The sequence below is a fragment of the Phalangium opilio genome, unplaced genomic scaffold (genome assembly GCF_054372755.1).
Source record: "Phalangium opilio isolate 3A_F unplaced genomic scaffold, DU_Popi_V2 ptg000079l_1, whole genome shotgun sequence".
Classification (NCBI taxonomy): domain Eukaryota; kingdom Metazoa; phylum Arthropoda; class Arachnida; order Opiliones; family Phalangiidae; genus Phalangium; species Phalangium opilio.
In genome coordinates, this window is record NW_028324187.1 from 8,889,232 (window position 1) to 8,910,277 (window position 21,046).

A 21,046-nucleotide genomic window follows, 5' to 3' on the forward strand; every position below is an offset into this window, starting at 1 on the left:
CAGGGTTTAAAAAAAATATTATAATTTTTAGACCTAAGGGGTCACACCTACTTAAATATAAATTTTAATGAGAAACACTTCGATGGTGTCATAGAAGTAATTGTCCCCTGTCCAACGGTACCAAGTACTTGAGTCCACATATCAACCCGGGCTGGAGATGAAAGGTTTCGAATTTTGAAGAGTTCTTACTCGGGCATGCGCAATAGAAAAACTTGAGAAAGCGTAACAGTTTTGAGATTTATTTAAAACTAATTTTGGAAAACTCTGGTATTATAAATCCGTAAAAAAATTAAGGGTTAAACATCCGTTTGGCGTTATAAACAGACAGACGCGATTGCGGGTTAAACTATCACAGAATGATGAAGACGCGCGCCTGTTTCCGACTTTCAACAGAGCGTAAACGAATCTAAGAAAAGTTAGTACTAAACCGATATTTTACGAGCAATGTTGTTAAAGGAGTAATTTAGAGCTCTACCCAAGGATATATATGTATGTCAATTTGTCAAGAAGCGTGTCGACTATAAACCACGTGCACACACAAAAAAGGCGGGAAACGATTCGAAACGATTGACGAAAGATGAGCCGAGAAAAAGAGGTAGAAACGTTCCCGGTCTCTTCTATGTTATCGAGAGCTTTCAGATGGGATAGTAGTACGTCACACCCTCCCAAGTCTTATCGCTGTTCTGGTAGCCATATTGGTGCATGGTCTCAGCTTCATTCCCGCTTTAAACCCACCACCAATATGGCAGCGTAAATTATGTCACAGACTCAGCTCCTCCTTCAACTGAAAGCTCTCTATTTACTGGCTTGTAGAGAAAAAGGCAAGTAGTTTGAATCAGTACTTGATTTAAAAACTTGGTTCATAGAGGGTAGGATAACACTGCACTGAATGTAAAGCAGAGATAGAGAAGGTAGGGGGGAATGTTCTCTAGTCCCAACAGTTAAAATTATCTGTAGAGTAAATCTTAAGGTTAATTTTAATCACGTGGCATTCCTGCTGCTATTTTTAATTAAAATCTCACTGGGATCACGTGCGGGCTCTAAACTTTCATGACGTCACTAATGAAACGCGAGTCAAACTCACGTGGATTAAAGATTAATTTGGGTTTGCAGGGCGCGAGTGCCATGACGTAGGCCTACCACCTGCACGTGAATCATACGCGGAATTTTCCTAGTCCTACACTCTTAAATCTTTTTTTAAGGAAACTGTATGCCTATACTTCTTTTCAACGAACAGATTCCATAGGTGCTGGCAACGAGTGTGTATGTAGTGTTTACGACCTGTTTATGTCTACGTCACATGACTCACGTCAGAATCGTACCGATTTAAATTTAGAAATAAAAAAAAATAATAAGTGTTTTCCCAGAAGCTTTCTAATCCTTTCCTTAAACTAGGGGAGGCGACGTTTTAACTAGACCTAAATAAACCTAACACTTTCTCTCAACCAGTAAGGTCTCTTACGTTGTGTTTATCTGTCTTTCAATCCATAAATCTACTCTTAACGCTTAGCGAATAGAAATACTTCGCGAATAGAGGCAAAGGCTATACTTGTAGATATTAACGATTTTCCTACAGGCAAATGTTAACTTAGGTCGTAAGTATCGTAAGTTGCCTCATCTGGTGGTGGTGAATTTGATCATAGATCGATTCAGTTCAATTCAATTCAATTCTTAACACCTTTGAAGTTTTCCAGAAAGGCCCAGAAAAAACCCCCCAATTTATTGATTCACATATTTATTTATTTTTCAAATTAAAAGCATGCGATATTGATCTTCAATAAAAGTAAAAAAACACGAAGTATTTGTTCACAGAATTGCTCCCATGTGTCGCTAAAGACCGTTGTTATTTTTGCCTTATAATAAATAACCTTAACCTTAAGGCAGATTCTAAGACGCCTGTTAAGGTTACTAACTTACAACCGATAATAAAAATCGAATTAAATATAAATAACATATCAGATTTCTCGGATTTCAATTTGCTGTCCTAAAATTTCAATTTGTACCAGTTGTGTTGCCCGAGACATTTTAAGTCTTGGTTCGATTATTCAATCAAGAATTGATAAAAAATGAGCTTAGTTACGACATTCAAACTTTCCCATGACAAAATATAACAATGTACAATAGAGTAAAAATATTTTAACTATATAAGAAGGGTCAAATCTTTGATCGATATCGGTTCTCCGAGTATTTTTTTTTTTTGCGACCTCAATTAAGTGCAAATATAGAATTAGTTCTGGACTGAACTAGCTACACAGAAAGAGAAAAAAACACGCCCTATAGCCCTAGAATGTTAGGAAGTTATAAAAATAAACGTGATTGTGTCCCATAAATTGCATGCACGACCTGTCAAACGTTAATAGATGTCGAAGCTACGAGCTTTCTTCAATTGGTGGAATGCAAATACGCACCACACAGTTCTAACCTCAGTGACCCTGTACGTCTAAATAATGTCCGGACAATTGTTGCCAGTCATTTTTGACGTATGCAATTCAATAATAGAATATCTATAACAGACTTAAAAGCTTGTAGTATTCTGTTCGATTCAGTTCCAAACCCGAGATGATAGAATCGCGTATTACTGGCAACCCTGAAACGCGTACGTTAAAGTTAAGATTTGCAATTGCTGGCAACACTGAAGCCCGGTTAACTAGCCCCTTTATGGTGCACACTAAATATTAGTTAACAGAAAGAGAAAAAGGGTACCTATACAGGGTGTTTCTGAAAAGTCCATCACAAATTAAGGGGCGTGTTTATGGGACCAAACTGAGCGGAAAGTACCAAAGAACATGGGGTGTACAACATTTTGTTACGGAGATATGGCCTTCCAAACATTCGCCCCTAAAACAAGGAAATATCCAAAAATGAGGAGTAACACTTAAGACCGACTAACCAGCTTGTTTAAAATTACTAGACAATTTCAATAGCCTTTAATCGAACAATTGATTTCTACCTTTACTAATCAGAAGCGTATAAATGAGTAGAAGTATGCCTACGGTGGTAATGTAAAATTAATCCCAAGTGACATGATGTTTCAAGATCTTCCCAGCACCAAGTAAAATGGTTCTGATTGAAGGGACTTTTATTAGCACAGCGTAAACAACGTTATTTTCAGGAATTAGTCCAAATGTCCACGGGCGGCATTACAAAAACGAGGCAGTCTTTCGAATGATACTTGGACATGTTGGAAGATCCCTGGCTTGTTCCTGTTATCTCAAACCGTAAAAAGCTACGCAAATCTTCATCATCACGGACAACACTCTTGTACGTTAGGTATGACCTTGAGAAAACCTAAAAGGACATCTCGAATGTATTTGAAAAACCCATCTCCAATTAAGGGGCGTGTTGTTTGTTTCCAACAGAGTAAACTCGCCCAGAGAACAATTACAATGCAGAGCCACGTTTCGGCGTTAATGGCCCACAAAGGTGGTCCCAAAAACAAGAACAAACTTTAATTTGTTTCGTTCAGTAAGTGTTTCATGTGTCATAGATAAAACGCCATGATTAATGCACGAAGAAAATGAATTTATTGACAAGTTTTAACATTTAATTGCAACTAGTTACAAAAATTGTTCAAAGTGTTCACCACCCGCGTTAAGGCACACATTAGCACGTCTTACAAATGATTCCCTTACACGTTGAAAAATGCCTGGAGTTTCGCGAATTGTTTGACAGCCGTGAATTATTCGTCGACGTAGCTCTTCAACATCGGGCACTTCAGTCTGATAAACTAAGTCTTTCAGGTGGCCCCAAAAAAAGAAATCACAAGGGTTCAGATCGGGTGATCGAGCAGGCCACTCCACAGATCCACCTCGACCTAACCACCGCAAAGGGAAGGTCGCGTTAAGATAATTTCGGACCGCGATGCTGAAATGTGGTGGTGCACCATCGTGCATGAACCACATTCTGTTTACCAAACCTAAGGGTACGTCTTCGAGTAGTTCCGGTAAATCGTCCCGTAAGAACTGCAAGTAAGCCACACCGTTTAACCTGGGCTCTAGGAAATGTGGCCCAATTAAATTGTCACCCACAATACCACACCACACGTTTAAACTGAATTGTACTTGGTGACTTCTAACGCAAGTTGCGTGGGGGTTTAGCTGGGACCATTGATGTTTATTATGTAAGTTAATAATACCATCCCGTGAAAAGTTAGCTTCGTCAGTAACCAACAAATCCCGTGGGAAATCGATATCGTTTACTTTAGCCAGAAACCACTAATTGTAACTAGTTGCAATTAAATGTTAAAACTTGTCAATAAATTCATTTTCTTCGTGCATTAATCATGGCGTTTTATCTATGACACATGAAACACTTACTGAACGAAACAAATTAAAGTTTGTTCTTGTTTTTGGGACCACCTTTGTGGGCCATTAACGCCTAAACGTGGCTCTGCATTGTAATTGTTCTCTGGGCGAGTTTACTCTGTTGGAAACAAACAACACGCCCCTTAATTGGAGATGGGTTTTTCAAATACATTCGAGATGTCCTTTTAGGTTTTCTCAAGGTCATACCTAACGTACAAGAGTGTTGTCCGTGATGATGAAGATTTGCGTAGCTTTTTACGGTTTGAGATAACAGGAACAAGCCAGGGATCTTCCAACATGTCCAAGTATCATTCGAAAGACTGCCTCGTTTTTGTAATGCCGCCCGTGGACATTTGGACTAATTCCTGAAAATAACGTTGTTTACGCTGTGCTAATAAAAGTCCCTTCAATCAGAACCATTTTACTTGGTGCTGGGAAGATCTTGAAACATCATGTCACTTGGGATTAATTTTACATTACCACCGTAGGCATACTTCTACTCATTTATACGCTTCTGATTAGTAAAGGTAGAAATCAATTGTTCGATTAAAGGCTATTGAAATTGTCTAGTAATTTTAAACAAGCTGGTTAGTCGGTCTTAAGTGTTACTCCTCATTTTTGGATATTTCCTTGTTTTAGGGGCGAATGTTTGGAAGGCCATATCTCCGTAACAAAATGTTGTACACCCCATGTTCTTTGGTACTTTCCGCTCAGTTTGGTCCCATAAACACGCCCCTTAATTTGTGATGGACTTTTCAGAAACACCCTGTATACCAATTTTGATTATTCCAATTCTTAGAAGCAAATACTTTTTATAGGAGAGATAAAATTAGAAAAATGTCACGTCAATTTCTCGGAAGTTAAACGGTTACGCCTTCGCATATCAACGATGGGCGAGGTCACCCATAAATTTAACTCATTTTAAACAAAAAAACCATAATCAATTAAATGGTTTACTGCAAACTTGTTAGGCCAAATACTTCGAAATTAACTCCGTAACACGTGCCTAGCTTTAAAAATTGCTGTATGACCTTGATATACTATAATCCCGATGTTCCCACGCTTGTTATACATATAGTGTTTATGGTTCTTGCAGATTCTTGAGATTTACTCAAAGTTATTCATGGATAAATAGAGATAAATTCATGAAATCAACAACTGATATATCCATTAAAATATGCATATATTACATAATTGAATCGATACAGATCAATTAAGGTATTGGATCAATTTGATCTTAAGCCTTGGCGAGGGGAAAACAAACATAAGAAACAAGTATGGGAGGTGTAAGCCTACGTTTTCTCTTATAAAATAGACGGACAACGGAAGGGATAGAACAAATATGGGGTCATGTATGTCACTCATTCTCTGATTTGAAAAGAGTCCCTATAGTTTCTCGTCATCGATTGATTGGAAATCGATTTGATAAAAAAAGAGGAAAAAATGGGTGCATGACATGACCTTAAGAAAGGGGGCGGTTCCTTTAGTTTAGTTTAGAAGAAAGAAAGAAATAAACATTAATAATGATGTCCAAATATAATCGATTAAAGATTTCGATCCGAATAGTTAATCGACAGAGTAGAAAAAGAACCAGCTGATTCTATAAATTTTTAAAGAATTTTCTACGAAGGAAATTTATTAGAAATTATCAAATACGTATTTTGATCTTTAATTTCTTCTATCCCACAATGCCTCGCGATAGTTTAAATACGAGTATAATATTTACTAATTATTAAAATTGGTCGTCTCTTCTTTTAAATTATATTTAAATAATTTTTAAAGTTCAATTTCACTAAATAAAGTTTCAATTAAAAAAATTCGAATAGGTTCGTCAGCCTAAACGTTAGTTTCTCCCTGAACGCGGGTGTATTGCGGGTTAAACATTTCTACAGGGGCTCGTAGGAAAAGCATTAGGAGGTTTCAGCCTGTAAGCGAGCTTTCCCCAACGACAAACGTCTGGCACACGTGAAGCGAAAATGTGAATAAATATAGCTACAAGAAAGTTAATATTATACATATAAAAAAATAATATTCAAATTTGAACAGCTGTATTAGACACATTAATAAATACAATGAAATGAACTTAAGGGGGTTAACGACTTCAACACGCGAACTTAAGATATCCGACGGTAGTAATCCATAATTACCTGGCTGAATTAAGTGGGAGGGGTTAAGAAATTGGGCGGGAAAGAGAAACAAGGGTGACTGCCTGATATTTAGTACATATACTATAGAATAACCTATCCTCAAGTGTTTTTAAGCATAATTTAGACTAAGTTCGCGACCGACGCTTTGGTCATTAAGGGTAAACTTTAAATTAAGGTCGTTAAAAATGCCGGAGACATCCTGTACAATATTAATTAGTTATATAATACTTCTATGACCTGGTCGTTAACTCGAGGGATCGGTCGTTACTGTAACCGCAACTGAACAGCTCTTATAATGGCCTAAGGGGGATGGGGGAGGAAGAAAGGTCCGATGTCTATAGCTATATACACGACGACCTCTATAAAATTAGAGGTATCGCAATTGGTTGAAGGGTTCCTCCGAGTGGAATTACGATAGAGGTAACATTAACGAGGAATTCTCGTGAGACTCGACCAATTACTGGAACGCGTGTCCCTTAGTCATAATAAAACTGCATGGAGATTATTATGTGACTAGAAAATTAAAGCAACAAAAAATATTCTTCACGTTGTAAAAGTATTATAAATTCGCATCTTATCTACATATAAGTAAGACTTGGCTAATTTAAAACTAAAAACATTTCAGTTTTTAGGCCTAATTAGGCTTAAAAAAGTCGCGTGAAAATTAAACTGCTTTCGTCTCACGCGCTTACGTTTCATCCAAGGAGGATGTAGTTAGGAGTTGATACAGATGCCTTCGCCTCGAGCGCGGACTTTTGAACCAAGGAGGATGTAGTTAGAAGTTGATATACTGTTTAAAAGCACGTAAATTTTACATAGCAACAGCCCAATGCCTGACTTGAAGTATTAGTATATTCAAGATGAATTAAAAACCAACAAAAACAATTAAACCTCCCAATATTACTCTACAATTAAATGGACTAATAAATTTTGCGCGGAAAACATTTTTTTCTTTAACTTTTAAACGATTACTTAACTGTGAACACGCATTTATCGACATAACCAAAAGTAACATACTAAAAATAAGTATGAAATACTTGTTGTAAGGCAATTTTTACTTAGAGACTTAGAGGTTTCTTCCCATGTTATATAGGAATGCATAAATAAATAAATAAATTACTTATTATTATTATTGTTACTTATGATAAAAACCGTATACCCAGTCTATAAATAAAAATAAAATAATCGAGAAGGCATGTCGAGCCATAGGGCGTTACATTTTCATTTATTCCAGTCACGTTTATGCTTTAATTCACGCCCAAAACCTAACTTCCCTTTTAAAAGTTTTCGATTTTATAATGCATCTTTTCCCTCTCAAAAATAAAAAAAGTGAAAAAATAAAAACTTCAGTGAAGAAAGAGTGGTGGGAGAGTGCGAACTATACAGTATAACTTCAAACATAAGTTTATAAGTGATATGTTCCTTCCATAAGTATGACACTACCTATACTTAATTCGTAATGCTACTGAGAGACTTACAGCTCGAGATAACTAGTTCTAGCAGAACGACGGAAGCGAGAATTGAAGTCCTACACTCGGTGGTGGTTAATTTTGCAGCACTTCCATCTAGGTCCTATTTAGTCTGCATTACTAACCCCAAATTTGGCAGTGCCTCACCAGGAGTCACTTTACCCCGAATCTATGACCTACCTCACTCACTTCATTCACGACAAGCTGCAGTTTCTAAGTTATCAGTGACAAACCTATGCCCAACATATCTTATGAACTTAACTTTGCATAACTTCCATCTAGTGCCTATTTAGTCTGCATTTACTAAGCCTTTGACAGCGCCTCACCAGGGGTCGCTTTACCTCGAATCTATGACCTACATCAATCACTTCATGACAAGCTCCCGTTTCTAGGTTACCAGTGACAAACTTATGGAATGAACATATCTTATGAACTTATGCTTGAAACAATCGTGAAATTGTAGAAGTAAAATTAAGTACATTCTCTTTCGTTGCATGTAGCGCTCAATGCTTTGTGTTTTCAATACCCATATACTGTTCTTAAAATTCGGAATAGCTTTTGAAGTGTGTTCTTTCGTCTACGTTTTATGGCTATTTTTATAGGCGAATCTTGCAGGATTCGATGGATATTCCATTAAAACTGAACCAACCATTGCAGGTCCCCAACTTTTAGTAACATCAAATGGATTTTTACTTTGGCAAAGAATAACCCTTAATTTAAAATTCGGCTTTCGTATATTAGAAACTTATGTAGTTCGGAAATGCGAGGGGAATTAATTGGCAGCATTAAAGGGTTCTCAAAAAAGTTTCGATGTTAAAGTAAAGGGTTAAAAAAATTCTTTCTTTCATAAACAATTAACAGAGACTCCAAGAAAAATTAAGGACTATTTAGTCTCTTAGATCATTAGTAGACTACAAGCTACGTAAATTTGCTTTCAAATTGACTAAGATTAATTAATATTAATGGGAATTTACTTTTTAGACGTATCCTCCTATAATTTTGAACAACACCCCAATTAAAATTAAATGAATAATTAAGGGGTTTTTTTAAGATTAAATTATATTAATGGGAATTTACCCTCTTTTCAGACGAATAATAAAATATTTGAAATGATCTAACCTTACTTATATTGCGCCTTACTTAAAAAGAAACAACCTTGGTATACTTAAGTGAAGCACTACAAATATAATCTTCATTTGTTTGCCTTTAAACACATACATACATACACCAACCCAGCAGCCGTTCTACGCAAACATTATTTCGAGTTTGGTATGTTTTAAGAAAGGCTTTCTATCAGCACCCTTTTACTCCTCCCTCCTCCTCTATAGCTTTCCCGCCTTTTATTCAATCTCGCGCCACGCAAAGCGCGCCAAAAGTGAAAACACGAGCTCTTTGTTTAAAGGTTCCTAAGCCTAATTTATCCCAACATAAACCCAAGGCTTAACTGACGGTGTAAGTTTGCTTTAACTTAAACTTTAGTCTAAAATTGGATATGAACAGCTGGAGAAAGAAACACAGATGGAACAGGAATGAAAAGCTTCGCTTTAAGGCTTAAGAGAGGCGAAGCTACTTTTACCAAACATAAATTTTCTAGATAGGCCTATCTCAAAACGAATAGATGCCAGTCTTATTTTACGGTTTTGTTTTGTTTTGAATTTTTATATTTAATCCTAAATTACTTATTACTAGAAAAATTCCGGATACGTTATCTTCATATATTCATGGTTGTACCAAATGTAAATGTAGTTAGTGCAAGGGGTAGTGCCCAGTATGATGTTTACGACACAAAGTATGCCGTAATAATTGATCGACCAATCACCTCTATGTAAAGGGAGCGAGTATTTCTACAGATACAGTCTGTAATGTTTTCAAGCGTTCTGATGTTTTGTTATTGGTATTCTATTTCATCCACAAATGGTTTTTATCATAAAATAGTAATTGGATAGGTATTTCACCTATACTGTTTCCAGGAGGGGAGCTCTTCAAAAGACGTCTTTTTTAGGTTTACCGCCATTATTTCGGAACGTGCTTTCGCGACACGCAAAAGGAATTTAATGCCAAGTTCAAAGTTCAAACCTCTTTCAAATCTCCTAATACTCACGAACAGAAAGTAATACTATACTAGTAACAAGTTTCACGGGATTGTGGAGGGGGTAACATATTCTACACAACAAATAGGTGCATTTAGTTGTTCACCATAAGTTTGTCACGGGTTACAAACTGGAGCTTGTCATGAAGTGAGTGACGTAGGTCATAGATTCTGGGTAAAGCGAAGACGCCTGGTGAGGCGCTGCTGTCAAAGGCTTAGTATACAGACTAAATAGGAAGATGGACTTCAAAATTAACCGACTGTAGTCAATTCTTGCTTGTCGTTCTCGAACTAGCTTTCATACTTATAAAACATATCTTATAAACTTATGGTGTAAAATATTGGTTAATTTTTAACTCTAGCATACGTGACACTATTATTTAGTCAACACTTCTTGAATTTAAAAGACATCTCTACTTACACTTCTGTAAATGGATGATATGCGGATTCCCATAAATATGACAGTCCGAAAAAAAAATCAGAGACGAATCTGATTCTTTTTCTTAATTAAACTTAATTAAGTTAAATTAAATTAAACTAAACTAAACTAAAATAAACGCAAGGTTTAATTACCAACGCACGCGCTGCTTAAGCCTAAATACTTTACATCTTATTCCTACAAAACATTTCACGAGTCTGACGAAAACCCTGAACGCGATACACTGCTGGAAACGTTTGGTGTGTCTCTATGTCTGTCAGTGACGGGTATAGCTAGAGCGACGTTGGGTCCTTCCAGGTTGAGACTGAGCTAGCTATGATGGGGGAAATCGCCTCTTATCATTAACGGCTTTAAACAAAAGGAACCGGAAACAGCGTGGGAGGAGGGGGAGTTTAAACTCGAGTGTACAGACGGGCCTATAAGGCTATAAACTACACGATCGCGCGGATCAGCGGTACAGCTAGCTCAACTGCATGGCAAAGAAGAAAACACTATATCGATAAAAAAGCGTTCTTGTTTACAAGAGACGTCACCGTTAGCTATATAGTGTTGGATCAATATTATCTTTAAGGAAGGAAAAGTGTCACAACTTTATATAAATATAAATATATCAGTTAAATTTGACGTGGTTTTGAACGTCACTGGATCTGAAGGGTCAGGATACCACAAATCTTTAATTTTTTTTTCAAATTTCCCTGACTTTGAAGAGAATCCCTGATCTTTATGACCAATTAAAATTCCCCAACTTTGATGGCCATTTTAAATTTCTTTGACTTTGTTTATTTCCCCTGAAGTTTTAGACCATTTTAAATTTCCCTGACCTTCAAGAACATTTTAAATTTCCCTGACCTTCAAGAACATTTTAAATTTCCCTGGCCTTCAAGAACATTTTAAATTTCCCTGGCCTTCAAGAACATTTTAAATTTCCCTGGCCTTCAAGAACATTTTAAATTTCCCTGGCCTTCAAGAACATTTTAAATTTCCCTGGCCTTCAAGAACATTTTAAATTTCCCTGGCCTTCAAGAACATTTTAAATTTCCCTGGCCTTCAAGAACATTTTAAATTTCCCTGGCCTTCAAGAACATTTTAAATTTCCCTGATTTTGTCGGTTTCCCTGACTTTTATGTCCATTTTAAAATTCATTGACCTTAAAAAGACCATTTAAAAAATTTCCCTGATTTTGTCGGTTTCCCCTGATTTCTATGTCCATTTTAAAATTAATTGGCCTTTATAAGCATTTTAAAATTCATTGACCATATTATGACCAATTTAAAATTCCCTGACTTTTCCATGAAATTCCACACGCCTTAATAAAATAGCCCAATGACCAAAGGTACCAATTACTCGCGCCATGAAGACTGCCCCTTGAAGACATTTTTATTTATTTTTCTTTACCCAGGTTCTTTTGAGCCCGACAGACTTTCTTGTCAACTATAAAAGTGTCCTTTAAGGTATAGCAATTATCTAGAGCTGCAAGTGGATATCAGCTGAAAGCAATTACGACTAAAGAGGCTTAGAGCTATTCTAGTCCTCCTCGAGACATCGAGGAGGAGGAGAAGTACCACGATAAATTAATAAGATGCAAATTCTTGAACCACAATTAGTCCTACAGACAATTCGACCTTATCACCGGAAGTCGCGCACGGAAACTAAAAGGAATTAGTGCGTGGTTATAATTCTTAACAATATTCAATTCCGGAATCCGGAAATAGCGGCGATCATCTTCGGAAGTGGTCAAGATATTTATACTTCCGGTCCCTGAATTGTTAAGCCTTTCAGTTCTTTCAAGCTAGCTATCTTACGACGTTAATATAATCAAAATACCGATAAGATATCACCACTAAAATAAATTAATCCGGAAATAGCGTTGATCATCTTAGGAAGTGGTCAAGATATTTATACTTCCGGTCTCTGAATGGTTAAGCCTTTTAGTTCTTTCAAGTTAGCTATCTTACCACGTTAATATAATAATCAAAACACCAATAACATATCGGCACTAAAATAAATTAAATACCCCATAGAAATAACACTTATAACGCGGGGTTTACAATTTCCCGTTAACCCCGGAATCGATTTGAAAGCGGAACTAAAGTGCCGCACTCTATTTCCGAAATTTACTTCCGAAAAAATATTCGGTAAATTATATAAGAAAATCACCTATGTAAATATTTCTGTTGATTCATTGGGGGAAAATTAATAAAGGTGAATGTTTAATTATATTTGTTTATATCTCAAGTAGATATAAATAAATATGGTGTGAAAAATGGATTTTGAATCAGGGTCTAAGAGAGGTCGCTAAGCTCCTGGAACTGAGTAGAGTGATTTATCGATAACTTAAGAAGTTATGCCTCTCATTAGGAAATTCATAACAATATCTTTAAGCCGAGAATTCCAGTTCAGCCAGGAGTATAATTAATGGTAAATCGTGGTAAATAATACCATTTTGTAGATATAAATACGGTAATTCCAATGGCGGAATATATTTCAAAGCCTAAGTTACAACACGTCTTTACGTCATCAGAGAAATCTAACTTAACCCCTCAACTAACTCCTCAATTTATTGGTCATGTTTTAATTACGATACGTTAAGAAGTGCGCAATCAGAGCCTTAATTAACCTCGGTAATTAATGGGATTAGCAATATACTGTATATATGGGCATAGATTTAAAAATATAAAACCAAACCTCCTTATATATATAGGGCTTAGTTCATCCAAGAAAATAATTCATAATTTAAAAACCAAAATATAAGTATTTACCGTTTGGCTTTCTCTATGTGATTTTCTACATTTTTAACGATTGTGTCTCTAATTAATAGACACATATATATTGTATAAAACATTATATATACATTTTTTTCTTAGAAAATATAATAATGATTATTTCAGTAACGAACATGGAGTTAACAAGAATTTGTTTGTAATTGGATGACAAACCAAGCTAGGGTACGAAGTATTATTGCGTTAAAACTATTTCCAATTTAAATTTTTAAAGTCGTCTTCATCATCTCGTTAAAAACAATAACTTCGTCATTAAAATTAATTTTTCTTTCCTCGACTTTTATCTTTGGGGATTTTACAAATTTAACTCTAAATTATTAATAAGTTTCGAGTCGTTAAAAAAATGGGGGCGAGCTAAGATAAATCATTAAGATTTTCCTTTTCTTTCCCGGCATGCAATGGGTGATGAGAAAAAAAAATAATAAAGATATTCCTTCACTTACCTTACAACTGCGAGGGTTTGAAACTCAACGTTGTTGTAAAAAATAGTTTTTTTTTTCTGATTTTTTGTCTTCTTAATTTTGTCTTCGATTTTTTTTCTACCCATCCGAATTAGAATCCTGTAAAAAAATGAATAAAATTAATGATTTGGAAAATGTATAATTAAATTTTATAAAAATAAGTTATAAGTTAAAATTATTTACACTCAAGGGAAAATGTATAATTAAATTTTATAAAAATAGGTTATAAGTTAAAATTATTTACGCTCAAGGGAAAATATATTAATTAATAATATAGTGATTAATTTACATTAAAATATAATATTTAATTTAGTACCAAAAGGGGTGATTATTTGAAATGAAATTCAAATAATAATAACCCAAAATTTTTACATGTTTTCAGTGACCTAGGCTATTTTTCATTCACAAAAAAAAAATCTGAACGTCCCCTAACTTTTAGGACAATTTTAAAATTCCCTGACTTTTCCAGGTACTGTGATTTTGAAATTCCCTAAATTTTACGCGTTTTAACTGACCAATTTCAATTTTAATTGTTTTTTTAACATTAATTCCCGGAAAATCCGAACGTTCCCTGACTTACATGATAATTTTAAAATTCCCTGGCATCCATTTAGAAACTCCCTGACTTTTCCAGGTACTGTGATTTCGAAACTCCCTAAATTTTACGCGTTTTAACCTACTAATTCCAATTTTAATTTTTTTTAACTATAATTCGCAAACAATCTGAACGTTCCCTGACTTTAATGACAATTTTCAAATTCCCTGAAATCCATTTAAAAACTCCCTGAATTTTCCAGGTCCTGTGACAACCCTTTGCAAGGACGGTCTACTATAATACAACATAATACTTGAATTATAACTAATTAAGTCTGTATATATAACAAATTTTTAAAATTCTAAGCTAAAAACAATAGATATCTATTCAACTCCACAAATTATTTATTTTTATGATAAATTAAAACTCGAAAAACCAAAAATTCGAGAATTTCCATGATTTTCCGAATCCGAAGTAAAACGTGACGCGCAAAAGAATCTTAGACCACGTGACAAGCTCCCCAATTTTCCCGCGCGGGGTTAGGAAGACGTTGACAGGCGGACAATTGAAAAGAGGGGGCTTTTCACCCAAAAGATTGACCCCCTAAATGAACCCCCGAAAATTATGAGTGACAGCAGCCTTTGAGATACAACTCGCTTCGAGGGATGCGTTTAAAAAGGTTAGTTCAAGAGGTTTTTATAGGTATTCTTCCCTTTCCAAACCCGGGAAGGGGGGGGCGAGATATACTAAGGTCCCCCCCTAACTTTCTTGCCAACACCTTTTGGATTCATCATAATATAATAGGGATTGAACGTACCCATAGCGTTTCTTGTCAAAAACATCATGATTTAACCATGTTAAGTTGTTAAACCTATATAAAAATATCACCACCCCAATCGGACCCCCAAAAAGACCCATAGAGGCCTAGACGTAAAACCGAAGTTATCGATATGAAATTATGGGTTTTAATTATCATTGTCTTTCAGTTTCTTAATTATATCAAGAAGCGATATCTAGTTTACTAGGGAGAAGGTTTAAGATGCCTTAGTATTCGCGTGCTATAGTCCCAGTCCCCCTGTTCAAAATACAAGGGGGGGACGTAAAAGGAGGCCGGGCTATTTCGCTGCCTCTCCCCAGTCGGAACATACAACGTAATTTTCGAACTCATTCGTGTCGCGCTGACGTGAGTTTTCAAGAACCAATGAGATGCTGGCTGGTTGTTGTAATTTAGAGGCGGCAGGGATTAACTGAGTCCGGACCTATATACTACGTTTGTTTGGACTGGAGATAAAGCTAGTTTATAAATGTGGGGCGAATTTATACCTACTCCCTAATAAACTAGATATCGCTTCTTGATTATATTTAATAATATAATCGTAACTCCCATAATTTCTCGTAGATCTTTTATAACTTCGGTTTAATTTATTTCATAACATTTTTTTTCTTCATCTATTTTATGAGATAAGAATGGTGGAGGCCCATGTTTACGCACTTTAAAAGGCTCAATTGTAATTTCTTGGAATTTTTCTTAGGGATTTGCGTGAGCAGTAGTGCAATGGTGATGGTATTTACAATTTCATTGACTAGCTACGTTTCCCTTATCTCCGATATGAAGTACACGCTCCTTCGAAGCCTGTTGCATTTTTATTCTATTTATTTACGTTTCAAGTACTTTATATAGCAACATATGGTACTTGTACCATATCCTAAAATTTACTGTTAAACCCATAAAATGGCGTAGCTTCCGTTTTGCCACTTCAGTTCAAATCAGTTACTTTATTCGGGTGACAGAAGACCTGACAACATATTGCACTAAAAGAAATTGGGGGATGAAATTTTCTCTAGCCCCTTAATTTTAGTGAAAATTCTTAAAAATTTTCATCTTAAAAATTGTTAAAATATGGCTAATTTTCCATCTCATCTTTAATTAATTTGCAATTAATTTAATTACTCCAGAATTAAGTGATTAATTTGATGAAAAGGGAGGAAATAATCAAAATTTTGCCAAATTAGTTATTTCTTGAATATGAATCAAATCTTCTAATTAAGGGTACAGCCAACTAAATTGTTAAAATATGGCCAATTTCCCATCTCTATGACTTCAATTAACTTGCTATTAATTTAATTACTTAAGACTCCAGAATTAAGTCATTAATTTGATCAAGAAAAGGGTAAGGCAATCAGCTCTGTCAAATATGAATATAAAAATGAAAATAAAATGTATGCCTACATTTTGACGAATTCGTATATGAATCGAGATCTCTAATTCAAATATTCTAATTAAGGGTAGGTACAGCCAACTAAATTTAGAACTCTCGTTTCTACCGGTACTTTGTCGGTACTTAAATTTTCAATTCGTTTAATTACGAGCTCGTCAAGAACCATATAGTACATGCAGTTGGTGGCCAGCAGCAGCTTTGGTCCGCAGACTTTTCAAAAGACACGCGACGTGGCTTTGCATGGGCTCTTAATGAGGACGAGACAGACTAATTTCGTCTAATTATTAATGAAGCAGCTTTAGCTCGGGCTATTCAAAGAACTAGGAACGACTCTTCACACCTCCTTATTAACCCCTTTTCTAACTCACCTCTGCCCTCGATCACACACCCCCCTCCCACTCTCTCTCTCTTTCTCGTTTCCAAGGAAATACGTGACCCACTCGACATCGTATCAACTCCAAAGATTCTTGAAGTTAAACGAGCTGAGGATGACCAAAGTTCCTAATATTATATCCCTTGATTTTTCCAGGTTTTTCTTGAATTTCAACCATTATCTCGGATAATTTATAATGCATTTTTCAAAGTATAGAATACATTAGTAATTCAACGACCTATCCGTGATCCTTTGAGCAAAATTTAAAATTCAAACTTTTCTTCAACCTTTGAAGCAAAATTTCAAATTTTTCTGTAAACATTAGATCATATTTTCAAATTCCTTGACTTTTCCATAACTTGTAAATCATATTTTCAAATTCCCTGACCCTTTCCATAACTTGTAAGTCATATTTTAAAATTCCCTGACTTTTCCATAACTTGTAAGTCATATTTTAAAATTCCTTGACTTCTCCATAACTTTTAAATAAAATTATGAAATTCCCTGATCTTTTCCATAAGTTTCAAATCATATTTTAAAAATCCCTTCATTTTCCATAACTTTCATATCAAATTTTCAAATTCCCCAACTTTTCCACGCTTTCAAATCAAATTTTCAAATTCCTTGAATTTTCCATAACTTTTAAAGCATATTTTCAAATTCCCTTCATTTTCCATAACTTTCAAATCATAGTTTCAAACTCCCTGACCCTTTCCATAACTTTTAAATCATATTGTAAAATTCCCTGACTTCTCCGTAGCTTTCAAATCAAGTTTTCAAATTCCCCAAATTTTCTATAACCTTTAAAATCATATTTCCAAATTTCCTGACATATTTTAAATTTCTCTGACGCGTATCAGCGAAATGCATCCGTGATTAGCACATTCTAACACATTTCGCATTATAGGACTTCAATAATTCTTGTAAAGAAGCCTTTCCTGCAGAACGTATAGAGGTGGTTTTGGGATTCTGGCGCCTGATTGGTGGCTGAGACGCGTGCTCGGACAATCTTAGTAATTAGTTCATTAGAGAAGGCGTCGCTGGTCTCACGAGAGGCATTACGTAGCTCTCTTATAATAAATGACTAGATCCTTGTCTAAAGTCACCGTCCCTAAGCCTTGCATGGCCGCTCTAACACTAGTCCGTGGGTGAATCGAAGGGACCCCAATACCGAGTGGGGTGCATGTACTATACTTCCTAGCAAATTGATTCGTCCCTTTTAATTCTTGATCCAGGATGGTAGGTGGTAGGTGGTAACGGTTAAGGCGCCTATAGCTTAGCTTAGGAGTAATCTTCAACTACACCCCAGGGAAATTAAAAGAATAGGATTGGGAAAATTAGACTTTGGAGAGTGGGACGGGACGGAACGTAGGCCCGGGCGTGCTGTGCTACACAGAGGAGAGTGGCCCATGATTACTATCATATCTATTAATAGCTCATTTCATTCAATTATATCACCCTAAAGAGTACCGTTTTATAACCGAGGCTTAGCTAAGAACACCTTAAGAAGAAATATATTAACGGCTCCTTCCTTGGTGCATGAATGTATGTATGGACGTTCAAAAGAGATAATTAACTACCTACCCACAGTAATTAGTGTTTTAATTCTCGATCAGCACGATGGGACGTTGCCTTTGGTCCAAAGGCAACGTTATGGAGTGCTTTCAGATGGGACATACCAAAGGCAACGTTATGGAGAGCTTTCAGACGGGATAGTTGTGTCATACCCTCCCAAGTCTTACCGCTGTTCTGGTAGCCATATTGGTTGAGTGGTCTCAGCTTCATTCCTACTTTAAAGACCCACCAATATGGCGGCGTATTTCAGCTCTTCCTTCAACCGAAAGCTCTCTATTGTTTCATTCTAAATTTCTCAACATCAGCAGCTAGAAAGGTCTAAGGATATCACATGGATTCTGAATCGTATATACACGTTTATGTAATTAGATTAAAGAAAACGTTAGGGACGATACTGCAATTGCATGGCGCGCGAAAGACACTCTTTCGTCTTCTTATAGCTACTGGGTAAAACAACAAATTCAACCCTTTGACGCTTATAACGTTGTTAGCCTCGAAAGTGGTAAAAGGCTGGTAATAGAATTAGATAGCATTCCACTTAACGCAACCCGAGACCATGCAGGCTTACAGTTACACCCACAACAGCGAAACACAGTCGGCAAATAAAACGCGTCTGCAATACCGTCGCGCAGCCTGAGTTTGCTATCAATAAACAATGAAAAGTCGTAAAAATATTATAGAATACACAAGGCAAACTAGGACTGACTCAACCGACGATTATATCATAAGTTAATAAGTAAACCTTTAAGTTTCTAAGAGATTTGTATACTATAGCATCGTCGTATACTGTATCAGAAGAGATTAAACTGTTATATTCCCAATAATTGCGATCTAATCCATTACCATAAGTTTATAAGTGATATGTTTCTTCCATAAGTATGACTCTACCTATACTTCGTAATGCTACTGAGAGACTTGCAGCTCGAGCTAGTTCAAGAACGACAAACGAGAATTGAAGTCCTACACTCGGACTCGGCTAATTTTGCTGGACTTCCATCTAGGTCCCATTTAGTCTGTATTTACTAAGCCTTTGACAGCACCTCAGTCACCAGGCCTCCCCCGCTTTACCTCCTCGAATCTATGACATTGACCTACCTCATTCACTTCATGACAAGCTCCAGTTTGTAATCACTGACAAACTTATGGACTTACTTATATGAATATTATTTTACTTGTGAATGGATATGTATATAAAATTCAAGATATTTTCCGAACTCGTAACTGATATGAAAGTTTTCCCGGCTTTTCTTATTGTCTTTAAGGGATCTGAGTTAGACTATAGCAGTGGGTGCAGTGGGTGTATTGAGGGCTTCGCGGTTACCTAATATATATTCGATTAGGGGGTGCTACTGTGCAGGGGTGTTTTTGGGAATGTCGAAGGAAGGAAGGAAGGAAGGACTCTTTGCGGGTGTCGCTCTTGGTAAAAGGCAATGTTCCATTCGTTACTATAGTTCGAGAACGACGTTTCGACCGAGGATATGTCACTTTCAATGGCCTTAAACATTTATTCCCAGAACATAGAGAGAAGGGGAACTTATATAGATAGCTTTGGTCATCGCGTATAAACGTCGTATCTCGATACTTTTACGCCTAACACAGTTACATCATTTTAGAACTAAACTCTATAATCCATAGTATAACTTAGAAATCGAATCTTATAAAGTTAAAAAGTTTTTGAAACGCTGACGATATCCAAGATTATATTTAATAAAATGTTTATTTCGAAATGTTATTGAACTTTGACCTTTCTTTCTGACGAATTAAATAATAATACTAAAGTTAAGTAGGATTTCGGTAACTTTCAAATTAACTCAATATTATTGAACTTTGACCTTTCTTTCTGGCAAATTAAATAATAATAATAATAATACTAAAGTTAAGAAGGATTTCGATAGCTTTTAAATTAGCTCAAGATTATTGAACTTTGACCTTTCTTTCTGACGAACGAATTAAATAATAACGCTAAAGTTAAGTAGGATTTCGGTAGCTTTTAAATTAACTCTAGATTATTGAACTTTGACCTTTCTTTATGACGAATTAAATAATAACACTATTTATAAATAAACTTCATTAAGGATGTTGCCAAAAATTAATCTTCGCAATTTAGGACCAATAAGGAAGGGAAATAATAATAATGAAAAAAAAAAAAAAGAATTAATAAAACCACTAGGAACCAAAAATGAAGGGCTAGTCTTAGTCTAGGGAAAAACTAAAAAAAGGCCTTTGTCAAAAATAGAAAAAATAAAAAAAATCAATTAGGTCTCTTAGTCGTTAAAAGCTCCATCTAGCGCGAAGAGGGGGTTTGAGGCGATGGAGGGCATGGCATGCCATGCCGTCAATGACGTTTCTCTCATCTAGGCGGGTAAGAAATTAATCAGATTATAAAGGGGTCGCGAAGCCTAATTAAAAATCCAACAACTCTAGCAACGAGCGACGAACGCCGAGTCTCCGACGCGCGGGTAAACAGGCAGCGCCTCCTACGTCAAACTAGTCAAGAAGATGGAAGCCAAGCCGGAAGGAGAACGGGATGGGTTAAGGGGGGAAGGGGTAAGAAGAGAAGGAATTAATCCACTTTATCCGGGAACCCCTAAATTACTCTCCTAAAATCCAGGTCCCATCCTGGAAATCAACGCTTATAAGCCCATCGCTCGTTGG

At 35.9% G+C, this 21,046-nt stretch overlaps 1 protein-coding gene and 2 long non-coding RNA genes across 4 annotated transcripts in view; 1 reads left to right on the forward strand and 2 right to left on the reverse strand.

The window, feature by feature from the left end:
• LOC149654735 (5'-3' exonuclease PLD3-like) overlaps positions 1-21,046 on the reverse strand; it is a 33,520-nt gene that overhangs the window by 10,184 nt on the left and 2,290 nt on the right. Inside the window, exon 2 of one of the 2 annotated variants that reach the window (XM_089846360.1) lies at positions 13,672-13,788. Coding sequence is in view for 1 of the 2 variants with exons in the window: in XM_089846359.1 (XP_089702485.1) it covers positions 10,431-10,463 (33 nt within the window). In the remaining variant the exon portion in view is untranslated. Of the gene's footprint in view, positions 1-10,430; positions 10,868-13,671; positions 13,789-21,046 lie in introns of those variants that run through there. The other variant, XM_089846359.1, reaches the window with a different exon arrangement.
• Positions 2,707-3,880, forward strand: LOC149654736 (uncharacterized). The gene is made up of 3 exons (XR_016370720.1): positions 2,707-3,270; positions 3,360-3,465; positions 3,741-3,880. It is a non-coding gene; the product is annotated as an uncharacterized LOC149654736 (long non-coding RNA).
• On the reverse strand, positions 3,502-4,375 carry LOC149654737 (uncharacterized). Its single transcript, XR_016370721.1, has 2 exons — positions 4,317-4,375; positions 3,502-4,224 (listed from the first exon to the last, which is right to left on the reverse strand). It is a non-coding gene; the product is annotated as an uncharacterized LOC149654737 (long non-coding RNA).